The sequence below is a fragment of the Anser anser genome (genome assembly GCF_964211835.1).
Source record: "Anser anser genome assembly, chromosome: Z".
Classification (NCBI taxonomy): Eukaryota; Metazoa; Chordata; class Aves; order Anseriformes; family Anatidae; genus Anser; species Anser anser.
The window spans coordinates 60258191-60276763 of record NC_139723.1 but is presented as its reverse complement, the minus strand read 5'-3'; the positions used below and the strand labels follow the sequence as shown (position 1 = coordinate 60276763).

The following is an 18573-nucleotide window of genomic DNA, read 5'->3' as shown; positions in this document are numbered from 1 at the left end:
CAATATTAATCTCCTTTATGCTGAGTCTGTTTTGCCCATGACACTAATTGGTGATTGATCTCCCTGTCCTTATCTCAACCCATGAGCCTTTTTCATCATATTTCCTCCCCCTGTTCTGTTGAGGAGAGGTAGTGAGAGAGCAGTGCTGAACTACCTATTGATGTTAAACCACCACATGCCATAGTATGAAAGGCTATTTTTCTGTTCCAATGTGATCTAAAAAACAACATTTAATTGTTCCAGATCAGTACACAAAAAACATGGAAAAGTATAACATATTTTAAACCTTCTGCCAGTTAGGCAAACACAGCCCATCTCTATTCTATTTGTTCTTAACAAAGAAAACACCAAATTATGTAAAACTCTTCTTTAAAGAAGTAATTCAGATATAAAACGTCGGTGTAAAATACGCCCACACAGTATCATGGAAAATACCATAATCATCTTTACAGACCCTCAACTGTCAGTTGAGCTATAAGAACAGTGTCTATTATGCCACAGCTGAACAATTTGAAAGTCTTGGACCACAAACTGAATCAGCAGAAGAAATGAATATATATAAATTAAAATGATGTTTGATTGCAGTGATCTCTGTGGGTCTCTGTGTGCCTATGTCTAACTTCCTTTCTTTGTGTTACATTATTTATTTTCAGCATTTACCAAAAATAAAACTCATCAAAGATGCAGTGGCTGTTATCCAAACAAAAATAATCCAACCAATACCTAAATAAAGCAGAAAATAAATATTTTCTATCTTCCTTTGTCAGCCTTACATAGTATCCGAACCATTTGACAGGAGTCTAAAGAAATTTCACTTGTATGTCAGACATGGTTTTGTCTGAAAAAGAACAAAGAAAAAGGCAAAATAAAATGTGTAAAGACATGTGTAAATGACAACGAAAATAGGAGATCCATTCCTGCTGTTTATCACAGAAATAAGAGTGGCAGCAAAGACCACAGCTCTGAAATGGATTTAGGATCTTCAGTATAGTCCTTATGCTGTCTCTAGTCAGGGTTGAAAATACATTATTAGGGAGAATTAAAAGTAGTAAAAGATCACTTCCTTTGGGTGAATAATTCAAAGCCCTTTGCATACATAAGGTGATAGATAACTTGTGTACAGACTGTTTCTCATGGAGGGCCAACTTTCTGGATAGACAGAAAATCATGTAGTAATACAGTGAGCTAATTAATATACTGGCCCAAGGTTTGCAGTTAGTCCTGTCTAGTTTATATAATACCTTATTTGGATTTCTGCTTCATACCACTAAATTCAATCTCCATTTCCTCTTAAGAGCTGGCACACGTAATGCAGATACTGTCAAGCTATTGGTAGCACAGGCCAATGAAAAGTTGGAAAAAAAAATCCAGGCATAGATCATATCTGTTAGGAATAGCAAGCTCAGGAATGCCCCAGTAAAGGCTTTAATGGATTTGTATTTCCAACAATGACACAAAGGGCATTGACAGCTTCACTGCTTACATGATTTTATAACACAAGAATGTAAATGCTCTTTCTTTCCTCTGGATTGAAAGTCAGTCTGCGAGCAAAGAAACATATTTATGAACCTGGACATCTTTAAAACACTGGGATACCTCTTTTGAAGAATCCTCAAGTTTTAAAGGTGTTGTAGCTATAGAAGGCAGACAGCAAGGTGGTTGCTCAGAGAGCATACTACATTGCTTCATACCCTGGACCACAAAGGCAATAACAAAAAGTTTTTCCTCTGATAGCTGTTGTTGCAGAGGCAGTGGAATAAGACATCTTCAATGCTCTGGCACAGGAGAAATTGAAAACAATGCTTTTAGGCATCGCCTGCAGAGAGGTCTGCAAGCTAGAGATGGATTACTGAACTGGACTTCAAAAGAGTATCACCCTGGTGAAGGCAAATACTTCTTTATTTATTTGTAGGCACATTCCATCACCATAGTTCAGGTTTGGTCCAGTGAAACAAAAGGGACAGAAACCAGAAACATGAACTTCACACAATATTCATCAAACCTTACATGCTTACGGGTCAGGACAGCATAGGAATTCTTTCATTTAAGCACTATTTGGAAAATCACTAACCACTTTTTTTCTAGCCTTTTTTTCTAACCATTTTTCCAATTTGTAGACTCTCTGAAAATTTCTCATTAATGGGAGCATTGAAAAAATGTCACATTCACAGGCTGCTCTATGGGAATCAGGTTCTTTCTTTGGGTTTCTGAAACGTGTAGAAGCAGTGAGAGCCCAAGGCTCAGGGAAAACAAGCTGGATGCCAATGCTTTAAAAGAGTCGTGCTGGCTGGTGAGCATGCTACCACCAGCAGAGATGAGCCATGGGAGCCTCCTTGGGGCCAAAGGAATATGTCCCACATGCCCCACAGCAGTCCCACACTGGCTCTAACGTGTTGCCAGACATCACCACTCTGCTTTCCAGCCAACTGTTGTTGGCTTATTAACTGTAACAATAGGATTTGCCTCTGGTTTTGCATGTAGTTCATGCATTCCTACTTAGCCAGAAGCGCATGGAGCTCAGTCTTGCAATTCCATAGAAAAGTAATTCTGCAAACTGACTTTTAGGGGCCAGATGCATTTCAGTGAGCAGGAATCCAGTTCTGGAAGTCCAGCAGGTATCCCTAACCCTACAACCACATGCAGAACAAAGAGGCTTTGAGAACATGATCAAATAGATACAGTAAGGTCACACCGGAGCTAATGCAAACTTTGCTTTTTCAGCACTGAACTTTCAAATATCACTCCACTGAAATTCTCCTAATTAATTTTGGAAACTAAAATCCTATGGATGCAGCCATATAGTTTATCTAAATATATGTTTTACACAGCAGCCAAATTAAGTGTGACAGCTTGTTTACTATGGGCTCCTGCCCTATGGGAGTTTTCAGACACAGCACATTAAGCAGGACAGCAAAATAACAAGCCATGAAACAAACAGCATTAAATACCGGTATGTCGTATACTTGTATTTTTGGTGCATAAAGATCACAAAATTTACAGATTTCTCTGGCCAGATTTTAAACACTACAGTAAAGAAGCCAAGTGGGTAGGTGGTGCAAAATTCTCCAGCTGTTCCAACAGACAGTCTCTATCTTATTTAATATCACCTACTGCTCAGCTGCCAACAGGCAAGAACCTTTGTCAAATTCAATTTGCCTGCTTTGTATGTGCACCTTAGATAAACAACCTGTACACTTCAGAAGCCACACTATCTCCTTCCATTGTCAAAAGGTTCGCTGGTTTCCCATTTCTCAAAGTTAAAACTTAATTCCCCAAATTAAAATGCAATTCTTTAGTTAAGCAACTCACATTTAAAAAAAAAAATAAATTAAATAGATGTTTTTAAAGAAAGCATATGTTTTTAAAGAAAGAAGAGTAGAGAGCATCAGCATCAAGCTGCCAACTCTAAATTCAACCTAACACAGAGGGCCATTTTTGGTCTTCTAGAAACCTGTGCCATCACATGACAATAAATGGAAAATACTTTTCTGAACACACCTCTTGATCTGTGAAGATCTCAATGAAGTTCTGGAAGGAGAAGGACCCTGACTGAAGAATGAGTTCTCCTGTGTTTTCAAAGCACTGTCCAGTTAGTACAAGGAGCTTGTGTCTTGCAGCATCTGTGATCATTAAACGCACCTAGAGTGAAGGAGAGAAACACAGCAATAATGGGAGTTACCATGTGTTTCTGCATTCCTATGAGAGTGAGCAGTTTACCTTGCTTAATTTAAAACATATTTTGCAGCAGAGTCTCACAGTACTGGTGAAACATCAAGTTATATTTCTGCTAACAAGTAACAAAAAGAAACAAAGGAGGCACAAAAATCGATTAGGGAGAAGGCCTGATAAATAAGTCGAAGTAAAGACTTGGAAAAAAAAGCAAGAAGCAGAAGAGAATAAAATTGGAACGACAAGAAATATTTTCAATGAACAAATATATTCCTTGTATAACCCTTGGTAGGTTTTAATAGCAATATATCGGGACAAATTTGGTCAACTGTGCCTCATATGCTAATAAGGGACAACTACACATATCAGACTCAGTTTTTGGAAGGCCATTCTATTTTTTCTATTTTTGTTTTTTTCCCAGTATACAGCATAACTTGCCTTTCGGTTGAAAAAAAAAAAAACACTGAAAAGTAACAGTCACAAATCACAATTCTGTTTCACCAAAATCATAAACTTCACCATCAGGCACTCAGATACAGTCATATGCACCATTTACTCCTCATGATGTCACTAACTATGGGCTTTTTATAGTGTGCCTGTGAAAGATCTTATTTCATACACATTAGTAAATTATGGGGATGCCTGATGGCTTAAAGGAGCTTGTTATTCAGAAATAACTTTCTTCTGCATTTTGAAATAACTGCCTTAAAGTAGATTCTCATTACTTTGCTTGACCCTCACAACAACTACTAGTAATTCCTGTTTCCACCTCAGGGAGAGATTTAATTGTATCCTAAGAAATATTAATACGTTCACTATCATTCTGTTGACTGATCTCAACTTAAATTGAAGAATAAGAGTAAATAAAACCTTCATAAGATTCTGTACTGTTGAGTAAACCTTTTGCTAATATTTCAAAAAAGTTTTTTTTTTTTTTCCAGCACCAAAAAATCGATTCAGATTAAGGTAAGGCTTGAATTTCAAGTGTGGTAATTCCTCTGTTCAAGAAGAATTAAGTTAAAACAGAGTAGGGATTCCAGAACAGTGCTATCCAAACTAAACTAAATGAGAAGAGTCCATTTGGAACAACTCCACATGTAGATATTGCATCCAAACTCCATCTCCATGGAGATGACATAATCACCTCAGCACTCCTAGCAAGCCATTCTTTCAAATTTGTATATTGATTGTTAAGCAATCAATTGTTCTAAATAATTCCCTCTCACGCCAGGGAAGCTGAGCCAGAAAGGCTTGACCTAAATCTCTGCTGAACTCATGTTTTCAGTACAAGTAGAAAAGAGTCACTGAAGAGCTTGTATCTGCAAGAAGATGCCAGCTCTACCACAACTTCATTGTTATTTTATTAAATAAGTGGCCTTGACTTTAAACAACAGTAAGTTCCTTTAATTAAGCACAAAAGTAATGCTGGTTTGTCACTAATTGCACTTAGATGATTATAAATTCAACAATATCCTTGATAGATAGAGTCTATCTATTTCAGATAAGAACAGACATAAATGCAGTGGTCTGTCTGATGTGTGTCTTGAAACCCTGTCTGTGCCAGTGGTATTAAAACCATAAAAAAAAGATGGTTTCCTCTGCTGTCTTTTCTCTCATTGCTGGCAGCAGCTCTGGGCAGTCTGCCAACTTATGTATAAACTTACTAGGTTTTCCAACAGCGAAATTATTTCCTGATTTATGAATCACTGATATGCGACTGTGACATAATTCCCCTTTAACTTATTTTATTAATCTGTGGTTCTGCAGAATAAATAGATTCTGCAGAGCTAGAAAACTATGGCGGGGAAAAAAAAGGTAAATATATGGTTGCAGATTGTAGAGGGTAACATATGATACACATGAAAGAACTTCCAGAGACACATAAATTCTGTGTCTGGCTATAATCAAAGCATTCTGAGGGACTACCAGAATTTTGTCTTCTGATTTCAAGACCACTACATTTAAGAAGAAACATTGCAAGGCGATAAATTCTGTTCAGCTTTACCCTTGGTTGAAGTCCCAAATTGTTTGAAGATAGCAAACAGCAAGACTCAGCCAAAACTGGGTTACTTATTACATACACAATTGGAGGAGTATTATGGCAATGGAGTGGAGTCTTCTTAAAAACTAAGTAACTGTTCATAAGGTTTTCAGAAATTTGTTTTCTTAGGGGATATGTGGACTGTCTGCTTTTGGACTTCTCTCTTTTGGGAAGTATTTGGCAGCTGACAGAACATGATAGGAGCTTTGGGCAGAACCATGTTCAAACTACCACCAGTATGGCTGTTACCAGACAGATTAGAAAAAAATTGTTCTAACAACTTTTGCCTTTGTTTTTCCTGAACTGATAGATTCAATTTCCTCTTCTGATGAAGTCAGAGCTCCATGGTATATCACTGTCTCCTCAACTGCAACATGGAAAACTACTGATACTTAAAGCTAAGTTTTCTATTTGCCATAATGCACAAGGCACGTCTCTTCTAACCTCCAATTTAATTCTCCTAGCTCTTTCTTATCATCTTTTCTGGCTTTTGTCCAGTGAGGGTCTTGCTTAGTCAGCCAAGGTAAAGACCAGCTTCTAACTTCTGGCTGTGACTAGTTTGGCAAGATGAAAGCAAAGTAAAGATTGCCTCCCACAGCCTCGTGAAAGGAAGTTGGCAGTAACCTAGCCAAACATCTTCCAGAGCCAAAGGAGTAAAGCCAGAGTTCAGAAGTCATTAATTGGCCTCAGACAATGTTCTTCCTGGTGGTCATCCATCCAATGAAGACAAGAAACAGCAACAGAAACAGCATTTCCTTACTTTTGGCAGTTTCTTCTACTCTCCAACCCCCTCACACACACTTCAAAGCTTTTTATTTTTACTCTGAAAGCCTGAATGTATTAAAGACAATCCTAAGAGCTGCTACCCAGCTGCCCTCCTTGTTCCTTACCAGTCACCTCTAATGAATGTAAGAGATTTTCACAAATAGTTTTTCAGTCAATGAGCTGCTGTTAACTGAGTAGTTATTTTAAATAAAATAAAATAAAATAAAAGTTTACAAATTTCATTTGCTTCAGTGTGTTTCTTCCTGTTGGTGTTTAATATCATTTTGGGTTGGTAAAAAATAGATTTTTAAAAGTATTGAAAGTAAAACCACTTCATTTCCCCACAGAAATCTTACCATGTCAGTGCTCCCCAGCACCAGCTAGCAATGCAATTATCCCTATTTTTTAAACCTTCAGTCTCAATATCTAAATTTCTCAATTTTCTCTTTGAACTATATGCTCAGTTCTTTAACTCTACTCTACAGATTTCATGAGGAACTGGTGCTTTCCAGAGTCCAGTGATTATGTTACATGTTTTTTGAAGGACAGATCACATAGATCAAACTAGAGTCACCATCATACAGCAATTTTCCTCAAAGATCTGAATTTTTCTCAGGGCACCAGTTTCTCTTCAGGCACATTTTCATGTGTAAAATAGACATCTAGAGGTACCAGCAATGGAAGAGCCAAAGAAAAGCAAGTGCAGTTCTATCACAACTGCCTCCATTTCATCAAGAAGGGAATTTGGTGCATTATGAGGATTGCTACGATCAGAGATCTGCTTCTGTTTACACCTTTGGCAGTTTACCAGGAGTCTGAGAAACTAGTAAGAAAATCAAGGGAGGGTTGATAATGTTGATATTTACTACTAACATATGCTTTCAGCCACAATCAGGACCTGCTCTCCTTCTGTCCACTTAACGGAGCTTTAATAACACATCCAGTGAAATATTTCTGTGACTTACCTCGGTACTAACTGCTTCATCCGAGGGATTGATCAGGACTACAGTTTCTAAGATATCGCTTCTGTGGTGAAGAATTTTCTGACCTGCAAACACAGAGAGGGGAAAAAAAAAATTAAACCAGCTGTGCAACATGGTTTAAACCAATGCTTTCCATGAGCTAGCTATGTGTCCCACTGTGCAGCAGCTCCCTGGTTCACCACAGCTGCACACAATGGCCACAGCAGCCAATGCGTTGGCTCATGTCTTCAGGAACATCAAATGCCATGAGGTACTGTATGCCAAAAACTGGAGAAATTCAAGGTAATGGAAATAAACTGTCAATAGCTGCGGGTTCTGTGCCTTCCCTTCCTGTTACTCAGCTTGGTCTCACTGAGCTGGTGTGATCAGGGAGTGGGGTAACTGCTACCAGCTGAGCACCTGGCCCTGTGTTTCTGTGGACATATCTACACCGCGGATAGAGCAGAGACTACACAGTCCTCTAGTATGACCAGGTGATTTAAAATGAGCTTTCTCATATTAACAGCTTAGCTGCAGCAGTAGGAAAGTCAGCAAGGGCTGCAAACTTCCCCTATACAAGAAACAAAGTGCCGTACATCAGTACTGCCTGTCAAGCACAGTTTGTGAGATGAGCAGCGGAGGCCAGGGGTTGTCCCCACTCCACACCACTAGAAGCACACTCACTGTGGCAGTGCTCTAGAGCCAGGCAGCATCCCACATAGATCCCAGGTCCCCAGCCACACTAAAACAACTGGGTTAATTAAAGCTAGGACAGAAGTCCTCTTCCAGCCTTCCCCTAATATTGACTAATACCAGGACACTGTGAAAAATTCCCTTTCAGGATGGTCTGACACTTGCCCTGCTGCCCTGCCATACTGCTTCACCTCCCTCCCATTTGCAAAAATTGTAACAAGCAATGTTAGGCAACAAGAGTGAACAAACGTGCAAAATACAGCTAGCTCCTGAATGAGTAATGTCTGGGCAGTTTTGCTGCAGCCTCACAGCCCGCTGGCTTTCATACTCAGTAGTTAGTCTGTCTGTGTATTTAATAGTGATATTCATCTGACTGGGAGTGAATGCCAGAAAAACACAACAGGACTCTTGACATTTTTTTTTCTTATGGTAATTGGCAAATGCTTATCAGCATCTCTTTCTGTGAGAACTACAGAGAGATTAATTAGCAGCTGTATTGTCATTCAGAAATGTGGACTGGTAATTAGACCAAAACCAGAATAGCTTTCCTTTCCAAGCAAACTGCTCGGTATAATATTAATTAATTAAAATAATTAATTGTACTCACAAGGAAGTAGGGGGGAAACAAAACAAGTCACCTATTTGCCAACTTAGAAAAACTCCCCTGTAAAGAGACTTAAAATAACAAGGCCAAGAACTGTGATTGTGAAAAGAGCTCTGCATTCCTGAAAAGACAAGAGCACCATCAAGGCAGTCTGAGAGGGTGGGTTGCCAGCCTTTCCCACACAGCCCCTGGCCCTGCCTTCACCCATCCTGCACCCGCCTCCTCCTCACCTCTCAATTTGCTGCATCTTCTGCTGTTGCTTTGGGGAAGCTCTGCATTCATAAATGTAAGAGCTTGTAATCAAAAGATAGAAAATAAAGGAGAAGGAGAAAAACAAACTAAAAAACCTCAAGAATGCTCTCAGTTAAAATGTGAGATGAGGTTGCTGTTTATTGTTTTGTGTGTGACAATACCTGGAGACTTGTGGATAATAATAAAATCAAGTTAAACTTGTTTTCATAACACCTATTCTTGGTGCACTTATTTGCAAGAAGGAGAGACTGCATATGACAAAAGTGGAGGAGGGCAAGTCTCCCTCTGCAGCATACAGTTCTGGCATTAGCCTTTGTAATTCAGTTTATTTTAATAGCTCTGCTTCCTGGCCTAACAGGAATGCATACATGAGGTTGCATTCAGTAAAGCATCCAGATAGCTCTGTTACCACAGACTCCTTCAGAAGATGTTCTATGATCAGATATTTTAGTTATTCTGCAAGCTTCCATCAAATGAAGAGATTAAGCAGCGTATTGAATCTAGTCTTTAGTGCTGAGAAGGAAATGAAAGAAACTGTCACCCTGGAGTTGCCACAGAAATTTCTCATGTAATAGTGGGTGACACAGAACACACACTTTGCTTCAGGCCAAACTAAGCCTCATCTATGATTAGATGTTAACACATTAAACGTAGCTATAGAAGAAATGCATTCAGCCACATGCGAAGTTAGACAAAGATGCATGGTATCCACCTGACTCAAAGCACCGACTTCGGACCTCACTGATGCTACTCGAAGTCATCTCTGTAGCTGAGATGAATTCAACCAGAGGGGCCTCAACTCTCACTGACTGGCACAGATGAAGGTAACATACGACTTATACCCCCACGGTGCAGACATCCATCTCCAGTGGTTGCATGGTTCCATGGAACTTGAGATTGATTTCCAGAGGCAAGTGTGGCAGTCTGCACCATATACACATGCCTGTTTGGAGCTGCAACTGGAGCTGTGACTGCCCCCTCTTCAGCTCCTCCATGTGGGTGTGTGTTACTACTGACCACACAGGGTGGGGACCGAGCACTGGCAGGGTGCAAGACACTACAAGGGCTTCCCTCATGTAAAATTCTAGGGTGGGCTCTATTGCTATTAACCATAAAATGATCCTATGCCATTGCTTGAATAGTAAAAAGTACATCCTTTATGGACGTGACAATTTTGTAGGAGCAACACAGGGTTGCTGCTCAGGTTGTTACTTGGAGATGCTTGGCTGTGATGAAGGAAAGTCTCCCAGGGGGACAGTTTTACCAAAGAGAAATTAAATGTCACAGGGTAGGAGAAGAAAGTAGCATGACCATTTCACAGCTTGGCTAGAGACTGTGACTTCCTAAACTATAGATGGAGTAGGAGGATTGGAGATGTGTATAGAAGACCTGGAGATTCTCTAAATTAACTCTACTGGATTTTTACAGCCTATCTCTACACATTTAATGGAATGTTTTTATGATGTGACAGAGGAAGAAAGGAAAAAATTTCCAGGTTGCACAGCAGCAATTGGGTAGCCATATTTTACCCAACTTTAGTTTCAGAAAGGCGAGTCAAAGTCTTATCTAACAACTTCAGGAAATAAATATTAAATATTAATTCTGTTTGGAAGAAATCTAAGTATCTCCTCATTCCCAATTTCATTAAGTAAAGCTTCAAATTTAAACCAGTTATGAATCATCTTGGCAGTTGTCTGATCCAGAAGCAGTCCAATAGAGAGAAGAAGTAAACTGCGTGTGATAGTTCGTTAGAGAGTGATTTCCACCATCATCCCAGTTCCTATGGCCATAGAATCCCATCGACCAATATCCTAGGATTACTGAGACTGGTATTGCCCGTAACATTGAGAAGTGACTAAAGAGGTTTCTAACTTACACAGTTGGTCTTTTCAGGCCAACCAAGCACTATGATCATGGGATGCACTTCTAACTAACTATACTGCAGTTAATTTTGTGCAAGCACAAAATGTAAATGAATGGCAAGGGAAAGCAAGCAAGCCTTGTTTTAAGTCTTTTTCACCAAGAACCACTGCTGACACACACAGTATCACAGTATCACAGATTTCTAGGTTGGAAGAGACCTCAAGATCATCGAGTCCAACCTCCGACCTAACACTAAGTACTCCACTAAACCATATCGCTAAGCTCTACATCTAAACGTCTTTTAAAGACCTCCAGGGATGGTGACTTAACCACCTCCCTGGGCAGCCCGTTCCAATGCTTAATAACCCTTTCAGTAAAGAAGTACTTCCTAACATCCAACCTAAAACTCCCCTGTCGCAACTTTCGCCCATTCCCCCTCGTCCTGTCACCAGGCACGTGGGAGAACAGACCAACCCCTACCTCTTTACAGCCTCCTTTAAGGTAACTGTAGAGAGCGATAAGGTCGCCCCTGAGCCTCCTCTTCTCCAGGCTGAACAAGCCCAGCTCCCTCAGCCGCTCCTCGTAAGACTTGTTCTCCAGACCCCTCACCAGCTTGGTCGCCCTTCTCTGGACTCGCTCAAGCACGTCCATGTCCTTCCTGTAGCGAGGGGCCCAAAACTGAACACAGTACTCGAGGTGCGGCCTCACCAGAGCCGAGTACAGGGGGACAATCACTTCCCTAGACCTGCTGGCCACACTGCTTCTTATGCAGGCCAGGATGCTGTTGGCCTTCTTGGCCACCTGAGCACACTGCTGGCTCATATTCAGCCGACTATCAACCAATACTCCCAGGTCCTTCTCGGCCAGGCAGCTTTCCAGCCACTCATCTCCCAGCCTGTAGCTCTGCTTGGGGTTGTTGCGCCCCAGGTGCAGGACCCGGCACTTGGCCTTGTTGAACTTCATACAGTTGACCTCAGCCCATCGCTGCAGCCTATCCAGATCCTCCTGCAGAGCCTTCCTGCCCTCGAGCAGATCGACACACTTTACTCTGCCTGTGCAACACCAGCCCATGGGGATGCATGCTATAGGCAAAAAGCTGTTCAACAAAAGAGTTCCCAGCAGCCCTTCCCACCACCCAGGATGAACACCAGCACTCCCTCACTCCCCATCAATGCCATTTCCACACAAATTAAATTCAGAACAGCCCATCCATAGAGGAAGCAGGAAAATATTTTCTGTGGTGTTTCTGGCAAAGAGGGTGATGGGAGAACACCTTTTCTCTGAAGATGATGACTGTTTAGCATGTTGTAAAAATTTAGAGTTCCCTATCTGCAACTGAGAAGATTTGCAGACTTGTTAGAGAGATGGCCACATAACGTCAAGTCACTGGACAGTGGGAGAGGAACTTCAGAAAGCCCCTCCAGGCACTCTCTGAGATCCCCGCAGGTGATGCAGGGTGCTGCAGAGGCTGAACAGTCAGTCTTACAACTAGCTGACATGATGGGGTGTACATAACAGACATAACTGCATTTACATCAGAGAAGATAGATTCACTGCCTCCAGGGCTCAGTGTGACCTAATGACTTCTTACATTTTATCTGGGTGCAAAGAAGGAATAATATATACATATATATATATATATATATATTTCCAGCAAGAACTCTTATAGATATGTAGGAACATCGCAATACTTTACACATTTCTGAGTGAAAATAAAACACATAGTGGCTAGGATGCTGAGTTGACATGACAGCTGTGAACTAAAAGTCAGCTCTACTAACATTGCTGAACCCTCTGACAGTGACAAAGATTTGGAAGAGTGACACTAAAGCGTTACTCTTTTCCCTGTAATTATTTAAACCTGTTTGCCCTGAACATAATGGTTAGTTCAGATTCAAATCAAACATAATGTACTTTTTTATAGAGAATTATGCATCACTTCCGCAGAGTTAGATTATCTCTTGCATCTGATCTGCTGGAGTCTAAACTGTGTTGTGACTCTGTGGGAAGTATAAACCCCTGCTTTACCTTCTCCTTCTGAATACAAATGGAATTCATATTCAAGTTTCATATGGTTCAGCTGCAGCCTGGTGATAGTTAAAGGTTTTTCCTACTCACACCCACCTAGCAACTGCAAGTCCTGAGAGATGATGTCCTGCAGCATACTGTATTTTAAGACATTTAAGCTCATTTTTATTTAATGAAATAAGACTAGTTGGATATAATTCCATTTTAGTTCTTGGATAAGTCCTTATATATCAGTTTTAATCTGAGTTTATATTTCGAGATAGTAACAGATCCCTGAAAATATATGGCTAGACAGAAGATGATGATGCAGCCTGAAAAGAAACTGCACAATTCAGCCCCCAGTTACTCTACACAAAGCCAGTCCATTATCCTTGCTCAGAACTCTTGAGCAGCAGTCAGGGAAAGCAAACCAACCCCTTTACATGAATATTCATATCTGGGTTCATATCTTCTGCCTCAAATGTTAACCTGTAATGCTTGCAGACTTGAGCTGAGCTGCACTAGGAGATGCTGTAAGTGCTGCCCCCCTATCAAACAACACAGGGGGCTCCACAGTTCACATTGAAATCTGAAGTGAATTCAATGCATTAAATCACATTTTCACATAGCCTGTTATCAACAGACTAATTGTATCAACTTTACACAATAAATATCAATTTCTTGCACCCTTCGCCAACTTTATGTGACATCCAATTTGCTGTCAAAGTACAGCCATTCATCAAGCAGAAGCAAACTGCTGGTCTTTCTCTCCCATCTGGTACTCTCAGGAGCAAATTATTACCCTCAGCTATCATCACTCACCGTCAGAAACAGCATTTTTCACATAATTCTTCATGTTTTACAATTTCAGAGCTCTAAGGATGATTGCTAAAGAGCTAAAAATTTCTTCTGAATGAAGACGTATTACAAAAAGTACTCTGAAAAAACTTGAAGCAAATCAGTCTAAAGCACAACAAATAAAAGTTTATGTATTACATTTTAACTGCCTACAAATCCAGTGTTTTTTTTGTTTTGTTTTGTTTTGACAAAAAAGGGGTATGCCTCAGAAACTGAACCAAGTCACCTGGAGTTTTCATTATTGATTTCACTGAGGCGACGGACAGGAGTGAAACTTAAACATGGCTGAAGACCTCAATAAAATCACTGCCAAAGAGAATGAAAATACACTTCCTGTTTATATACTGCTCTTGCAATTGTAATGGATTCCAATGCTCCTGATAAATGGGTTAACACTTGAATTTGCTAAAGGAAAAATATAACCAGTAGTCAGTCAGCACCACCAATCCATTCAATGAATTCACCTGCAAGTTACTGTTGTCATGCATTAAAATTTGCTACCAACAGGCAAAAATACAAGCCTCTTCTTGAAGAAAGCAGCATTTCCTTGCCAATTTTAACCAACAGCTAAAGAACACCAAAACATTTTGAGAAGCAGTTGAAGAAAAGGGTGTTCTGTGGGTGAGTGACAGTCTTTTAATTACTGAAATCCTTCTTTGATTACAAGACCAAACTTTCCTTATCTGTCCTAGGATAACCAATTATTCTGAATGCCTAAGATTTCCTATTTCTGGGGAAACCACCTAGTATCTCAACCAGTTGTTACAGAGATATTGGACTCCTGGCAGCAGTCATTGCTTTCTCTTTTAATGCCCAGTTTTTGCTATAGGCTAGCATGGCTGTCCCTGAACTCCACCGCTTCTACTTTTTCAGAAGTCTCAGTGGCAGCTAGAAGACTGCAGCACTCATCAACATAAATATGTACATAGGCATCTTTATGTCTTATTCTTAAATTGTTTTGCCCCTAAAACCATTTTACATAAACTGCATAGTCTTTTATTTTCAAGGCAGTAGGTGGCACTTATAGGTAGTTCCACATAAATAAAAATTAGGATCTCCCCCTAAAGTATTCACGGTTCGCAGTGGCTTCCTCAAATACATATTTTGATCTTGCTTAGGAATATTCCCATATAGTGTTCTTTGTAGATTAGAAACCTAAAAACACTGTGATCTCTGAACAACTGCTTTCACAGTTAACTTTATCTTTTGGGTTCAAAAGATAATCTGGGTTCAAAAGATTCATCTGGTAGGTGTGAAAGCATTTTAAACTCATAAAATAGAGATAAGGAAACAATTTCCAAGGTCATACAGAAACCTGAATCTTTAGAAGTCAGGCAGAGTGCCTTAGCTACACAATCCTTTTGGTTCTGCTGGGTGGATCAGTATGTTGTGTATTATAAAATACTGAATACTTAAAAAGCTATCCATAATGGATTATTTTTTAGAAGATCTCTTTAAGTCACTGTTAACTACTGTCCATGGATGAAATTCTTCCATAAACCATTTGCCTGGCTATTAAGATATCTATATTATTTAACAAATAATACCTTCTGCACTCCAGACACTGAAACTCTATCTACAAATGGCAATAGAAAACTGAAACCAGCACCCACTGAAGTTACGGAGAGATTTGGCCAGGTCTATCAAGCAAATGAATTTAATCTTTTCCTCTCCTAGAATTTGTACCTCATAAACTTGATACAGGTAGGCAAATGTGAGATTCTCTGTAAGCAGTGGTCTTGAGTTACACATTTCCATTACAAGTAATAATCTTAAAATGCTGCTAACAGCTAGTGAGGAAGTTAATGGCATCCATGCTGTGGTCAGCCCTGTATAATAACATAGGCTGTAATCCTTTCATTGCCTCATGCTAATCTCTCTCCTGCCCTTAAATCCCAAATGCACAGAAAATGGTAAAGGCAGCTCTAAGATATGCTGCAAAATTGATCCATGGATCTGGAGTTTTAGTTTTCAGCTGCACAGTGCATTACCCTGGTACTGCATAGAAATTGGCAGCCAACACGCACCGCGATGGGAGACTGCAGTGATGCAGAGCTGACTCATCAGTCATGAAGGTCACAGAAAGTCCTCATCTGAGCCTGCATTTGGAAGTATTACTAACCAGGGAAAAGAAAAGAGAACTGCACAAAATCAGACCTCTTCTGGAAATGATCTCTTCTGTCTACAAGGAAATTTCTTCTAAAACCAGAAAATATCTTGGACCCAGAAACCAAAACAATCACAAGCAGAGCAGTCCATTCCCCAGTAGAATTGCTTCTGTAATAGTCACAACAATGTGATTCTTGACTTTGCTGACTTGAGAAAAATAAACTCTCTTCCACATCCCAACTTGGAGTAACAGTCAAATAGAAAAACAAAATCTTGTTTGGAATATTCTCCCCCAATATCGCTGTGTCTCATTACCTCACACTCCAGAGTTTCTCAAGCAGCACCCTATATCATAATATGGGATGTTTAGATGCATATTTGTTCTTTTGTTATAACGAGTGCCCGGTACACTCATAGCATTACAAGCAAAACCATTTACTGGGCTGTTAAAAACATTAAGCAAATTCATGCATCAAAGGGAGAATGCTTGGGACTATTTCCAAGGGCTGCTTTTTACGGAGAAGAATCATCAGATTAATTTTAACAACTTCTTCCAATAAAGAATGATTATGCCAATTTGTATTAAACAACATGGTGTCTAACACAAATACAAATGAACAAGGAAAATTGCCACTGAGCTCAATGACGACTGGAAGAGTTTCTCTGATTATAACTATCTACTGCTAAAAATAAGACAGAAAACATCAGCATTATGTTTCACCTTAATGGAACTTAAGCAACTAGACAAGATCCTTCCTGTATTGAAAAACAAAACAAAACAAAAACGGTTACATGTATTTTACTTCCCTTCCAATGTTGCTATTGCTAAAACCTTCTAACATCCTTTCAGTTTTACCTCCCTGTGCTGCAGTGCCTGCCTGAGCCATTCTGCCTTTACCTTCCTGACTGCTGGGGAAGTTTCCCAACAGTTTTCCTTTTCCCTGTAGCACTCTGTGCAAATGCATGCTTGCACTTCACAGCAAATTCCAGCTTTGTGTGGAAGACAGCACAGTAAACATCAGGGAAAAACACGTAATGCAAAATGTGCAGCAAAGGGATGAATACTGAAACGAGCATTTCAGAAAAAAAAAAAATCAGAAATCTGCCATTTCCCTTCCCAGACATCTCTACCTGAACGCAATTTTAGTCTCCTTTCCTTCAGTGAGAAGCCTCTGGATTTTGATCACTTCAGAAGGTCTCTGTTAATGTTACCAAATTGCTTTAGCTTACTTACTAATGGGCTTTCATCACTGTGGCAGCTGAAGCCAAACCCAAAGCTCCAATTAAAACCCTCTGGGGGATATTTCTGGTCTTGGGGTCATTATTGCAAATGCAACTTATTTTTAAGTTCATCTGCCATCTCTGTGAAAATCAGAAAAGTCTTAATGCAACCAGTAGGGGTTTCACACATGGGGAATCCATTCTCTCCCTCAAGCAGATTTTCTTCGACACATATTTATTAAAAAATCAAAGTTTCTCAGTTTATATATAATTTCTATCCTTCCTCCTACTTCAGTTCAGAGAATAATTTCATTGGTTTGGCAGTCCATGAATAATGAATGACAGATATGTTCACAAGCACTAAGGGCTGTTGAAGCAAGCCTTGCACTCCAGATTTGCACTTAAATTTCAGTATAAAAATTATTTATCCTTGAATCCTCCTTGAGCCTGGAAATCAATAAATTTTCTTGGGGAACAACCAGACAAACAAACAAAAAACAACGGTTTGCAACCTACCCTTGATATCTGTAATGTAATATTTATTACATAAATTAAAGATCCCAGGCTGTTAACCAAAATACCTCCTTAAACATGATTCACCTAATGATGCACTTTGAAAGGAATTTATGTTTTGGTGAAGTTGTTTCACAAGTAACATCACAGCTTTTTTGCTGTTTCCTGAATAATTCATACAACCATAATAGCTATGTTAAGCAAAAATTTGTATTTTTAAAAACTTGTTTTTACTTTTATAACTATTAGAAACTTCCAATTCTTTCAAACATATATTACTACTATCAACTAAATTACCAGCTGTGGAATATCTCTCTGACCCTCTGCAACCACTGTAAAACCTAACAAGATGCTTTGTTTGTAAGCCTTTAATAAGAATTTGGTTTAGTCTTTTCCTTCAGTAACCATCCACCTTCCCAGCTCCATGGGATATCTTGCCCAAAGCTTATATTTTGCTTTATATAGCGAGAAAAGAAAATCAATCAAACATCAAAACAACAAAAACACCATGAAGATTAACAGTGCTATTAGTGTTATTAATCAGTTTCTAAACTTAAATTCACTGTCATATTCTAGTAACACAAGCTTTCCTGGTCTGAAAACAGAGATCAACTGCTCTACACAAAGGTGGAGATCTTCCTCTTCCAGACAAGAAACTCACTTGAAAACCTCAAAACTCTTTCATCTGCTAACTCTTGATTGGATGTGTGCAATTCTCTTTGGTTTTATACAAACTGCAAATGTAATATGAAACAAACTGCCTCCAAGTACAATACAGGCAAGTGCTATTAATTAATTCCAAGTTTTCATAAAGAAGAAAATGAGAAAGCATATCTACCAGCTACATGTTTCAGCACAAAGTGAACCTTCTTTTTGCTTTCATTTCTGGAATTAATGCTTAAAGTAGTCTTTGTCCTTAAGTTTTCCTATGATATGATTAAGTACAACCAATTGGACGGTATTATAAAACTGAAAAAATCAATGCTATCCTGTAATTAGAACATCATAAACAAGGA

General features: G+C 39.4%; 1 protein-coding gene across 1 annotated transcript in view; it reads right to left on the bottom strand.

Annotated features, from left to right (window-relative positions):
- MAP1B (microtubule associated protein 1B) overlaps nt 1-18573 on the bottom strand; it is a 67512-nt gene that overhangs the window by 11570 nt on the left and 37369 nt on the right. The window contains exons 3-4 of the mRNA XM_083817983.1: nt 7441-7523; nt 3499-3639 (exon numbers count right to left, since the gene is read on the bottom strand). Of these exons, the coding sequence (XP_083674109.1) occupies nt 3499-3639; nt 7441-7523 (224 nt within the window). The remainder of the gene's footprint in view (nt 1-3498; nt 3640-7440; nt 7524-18573) is intronic.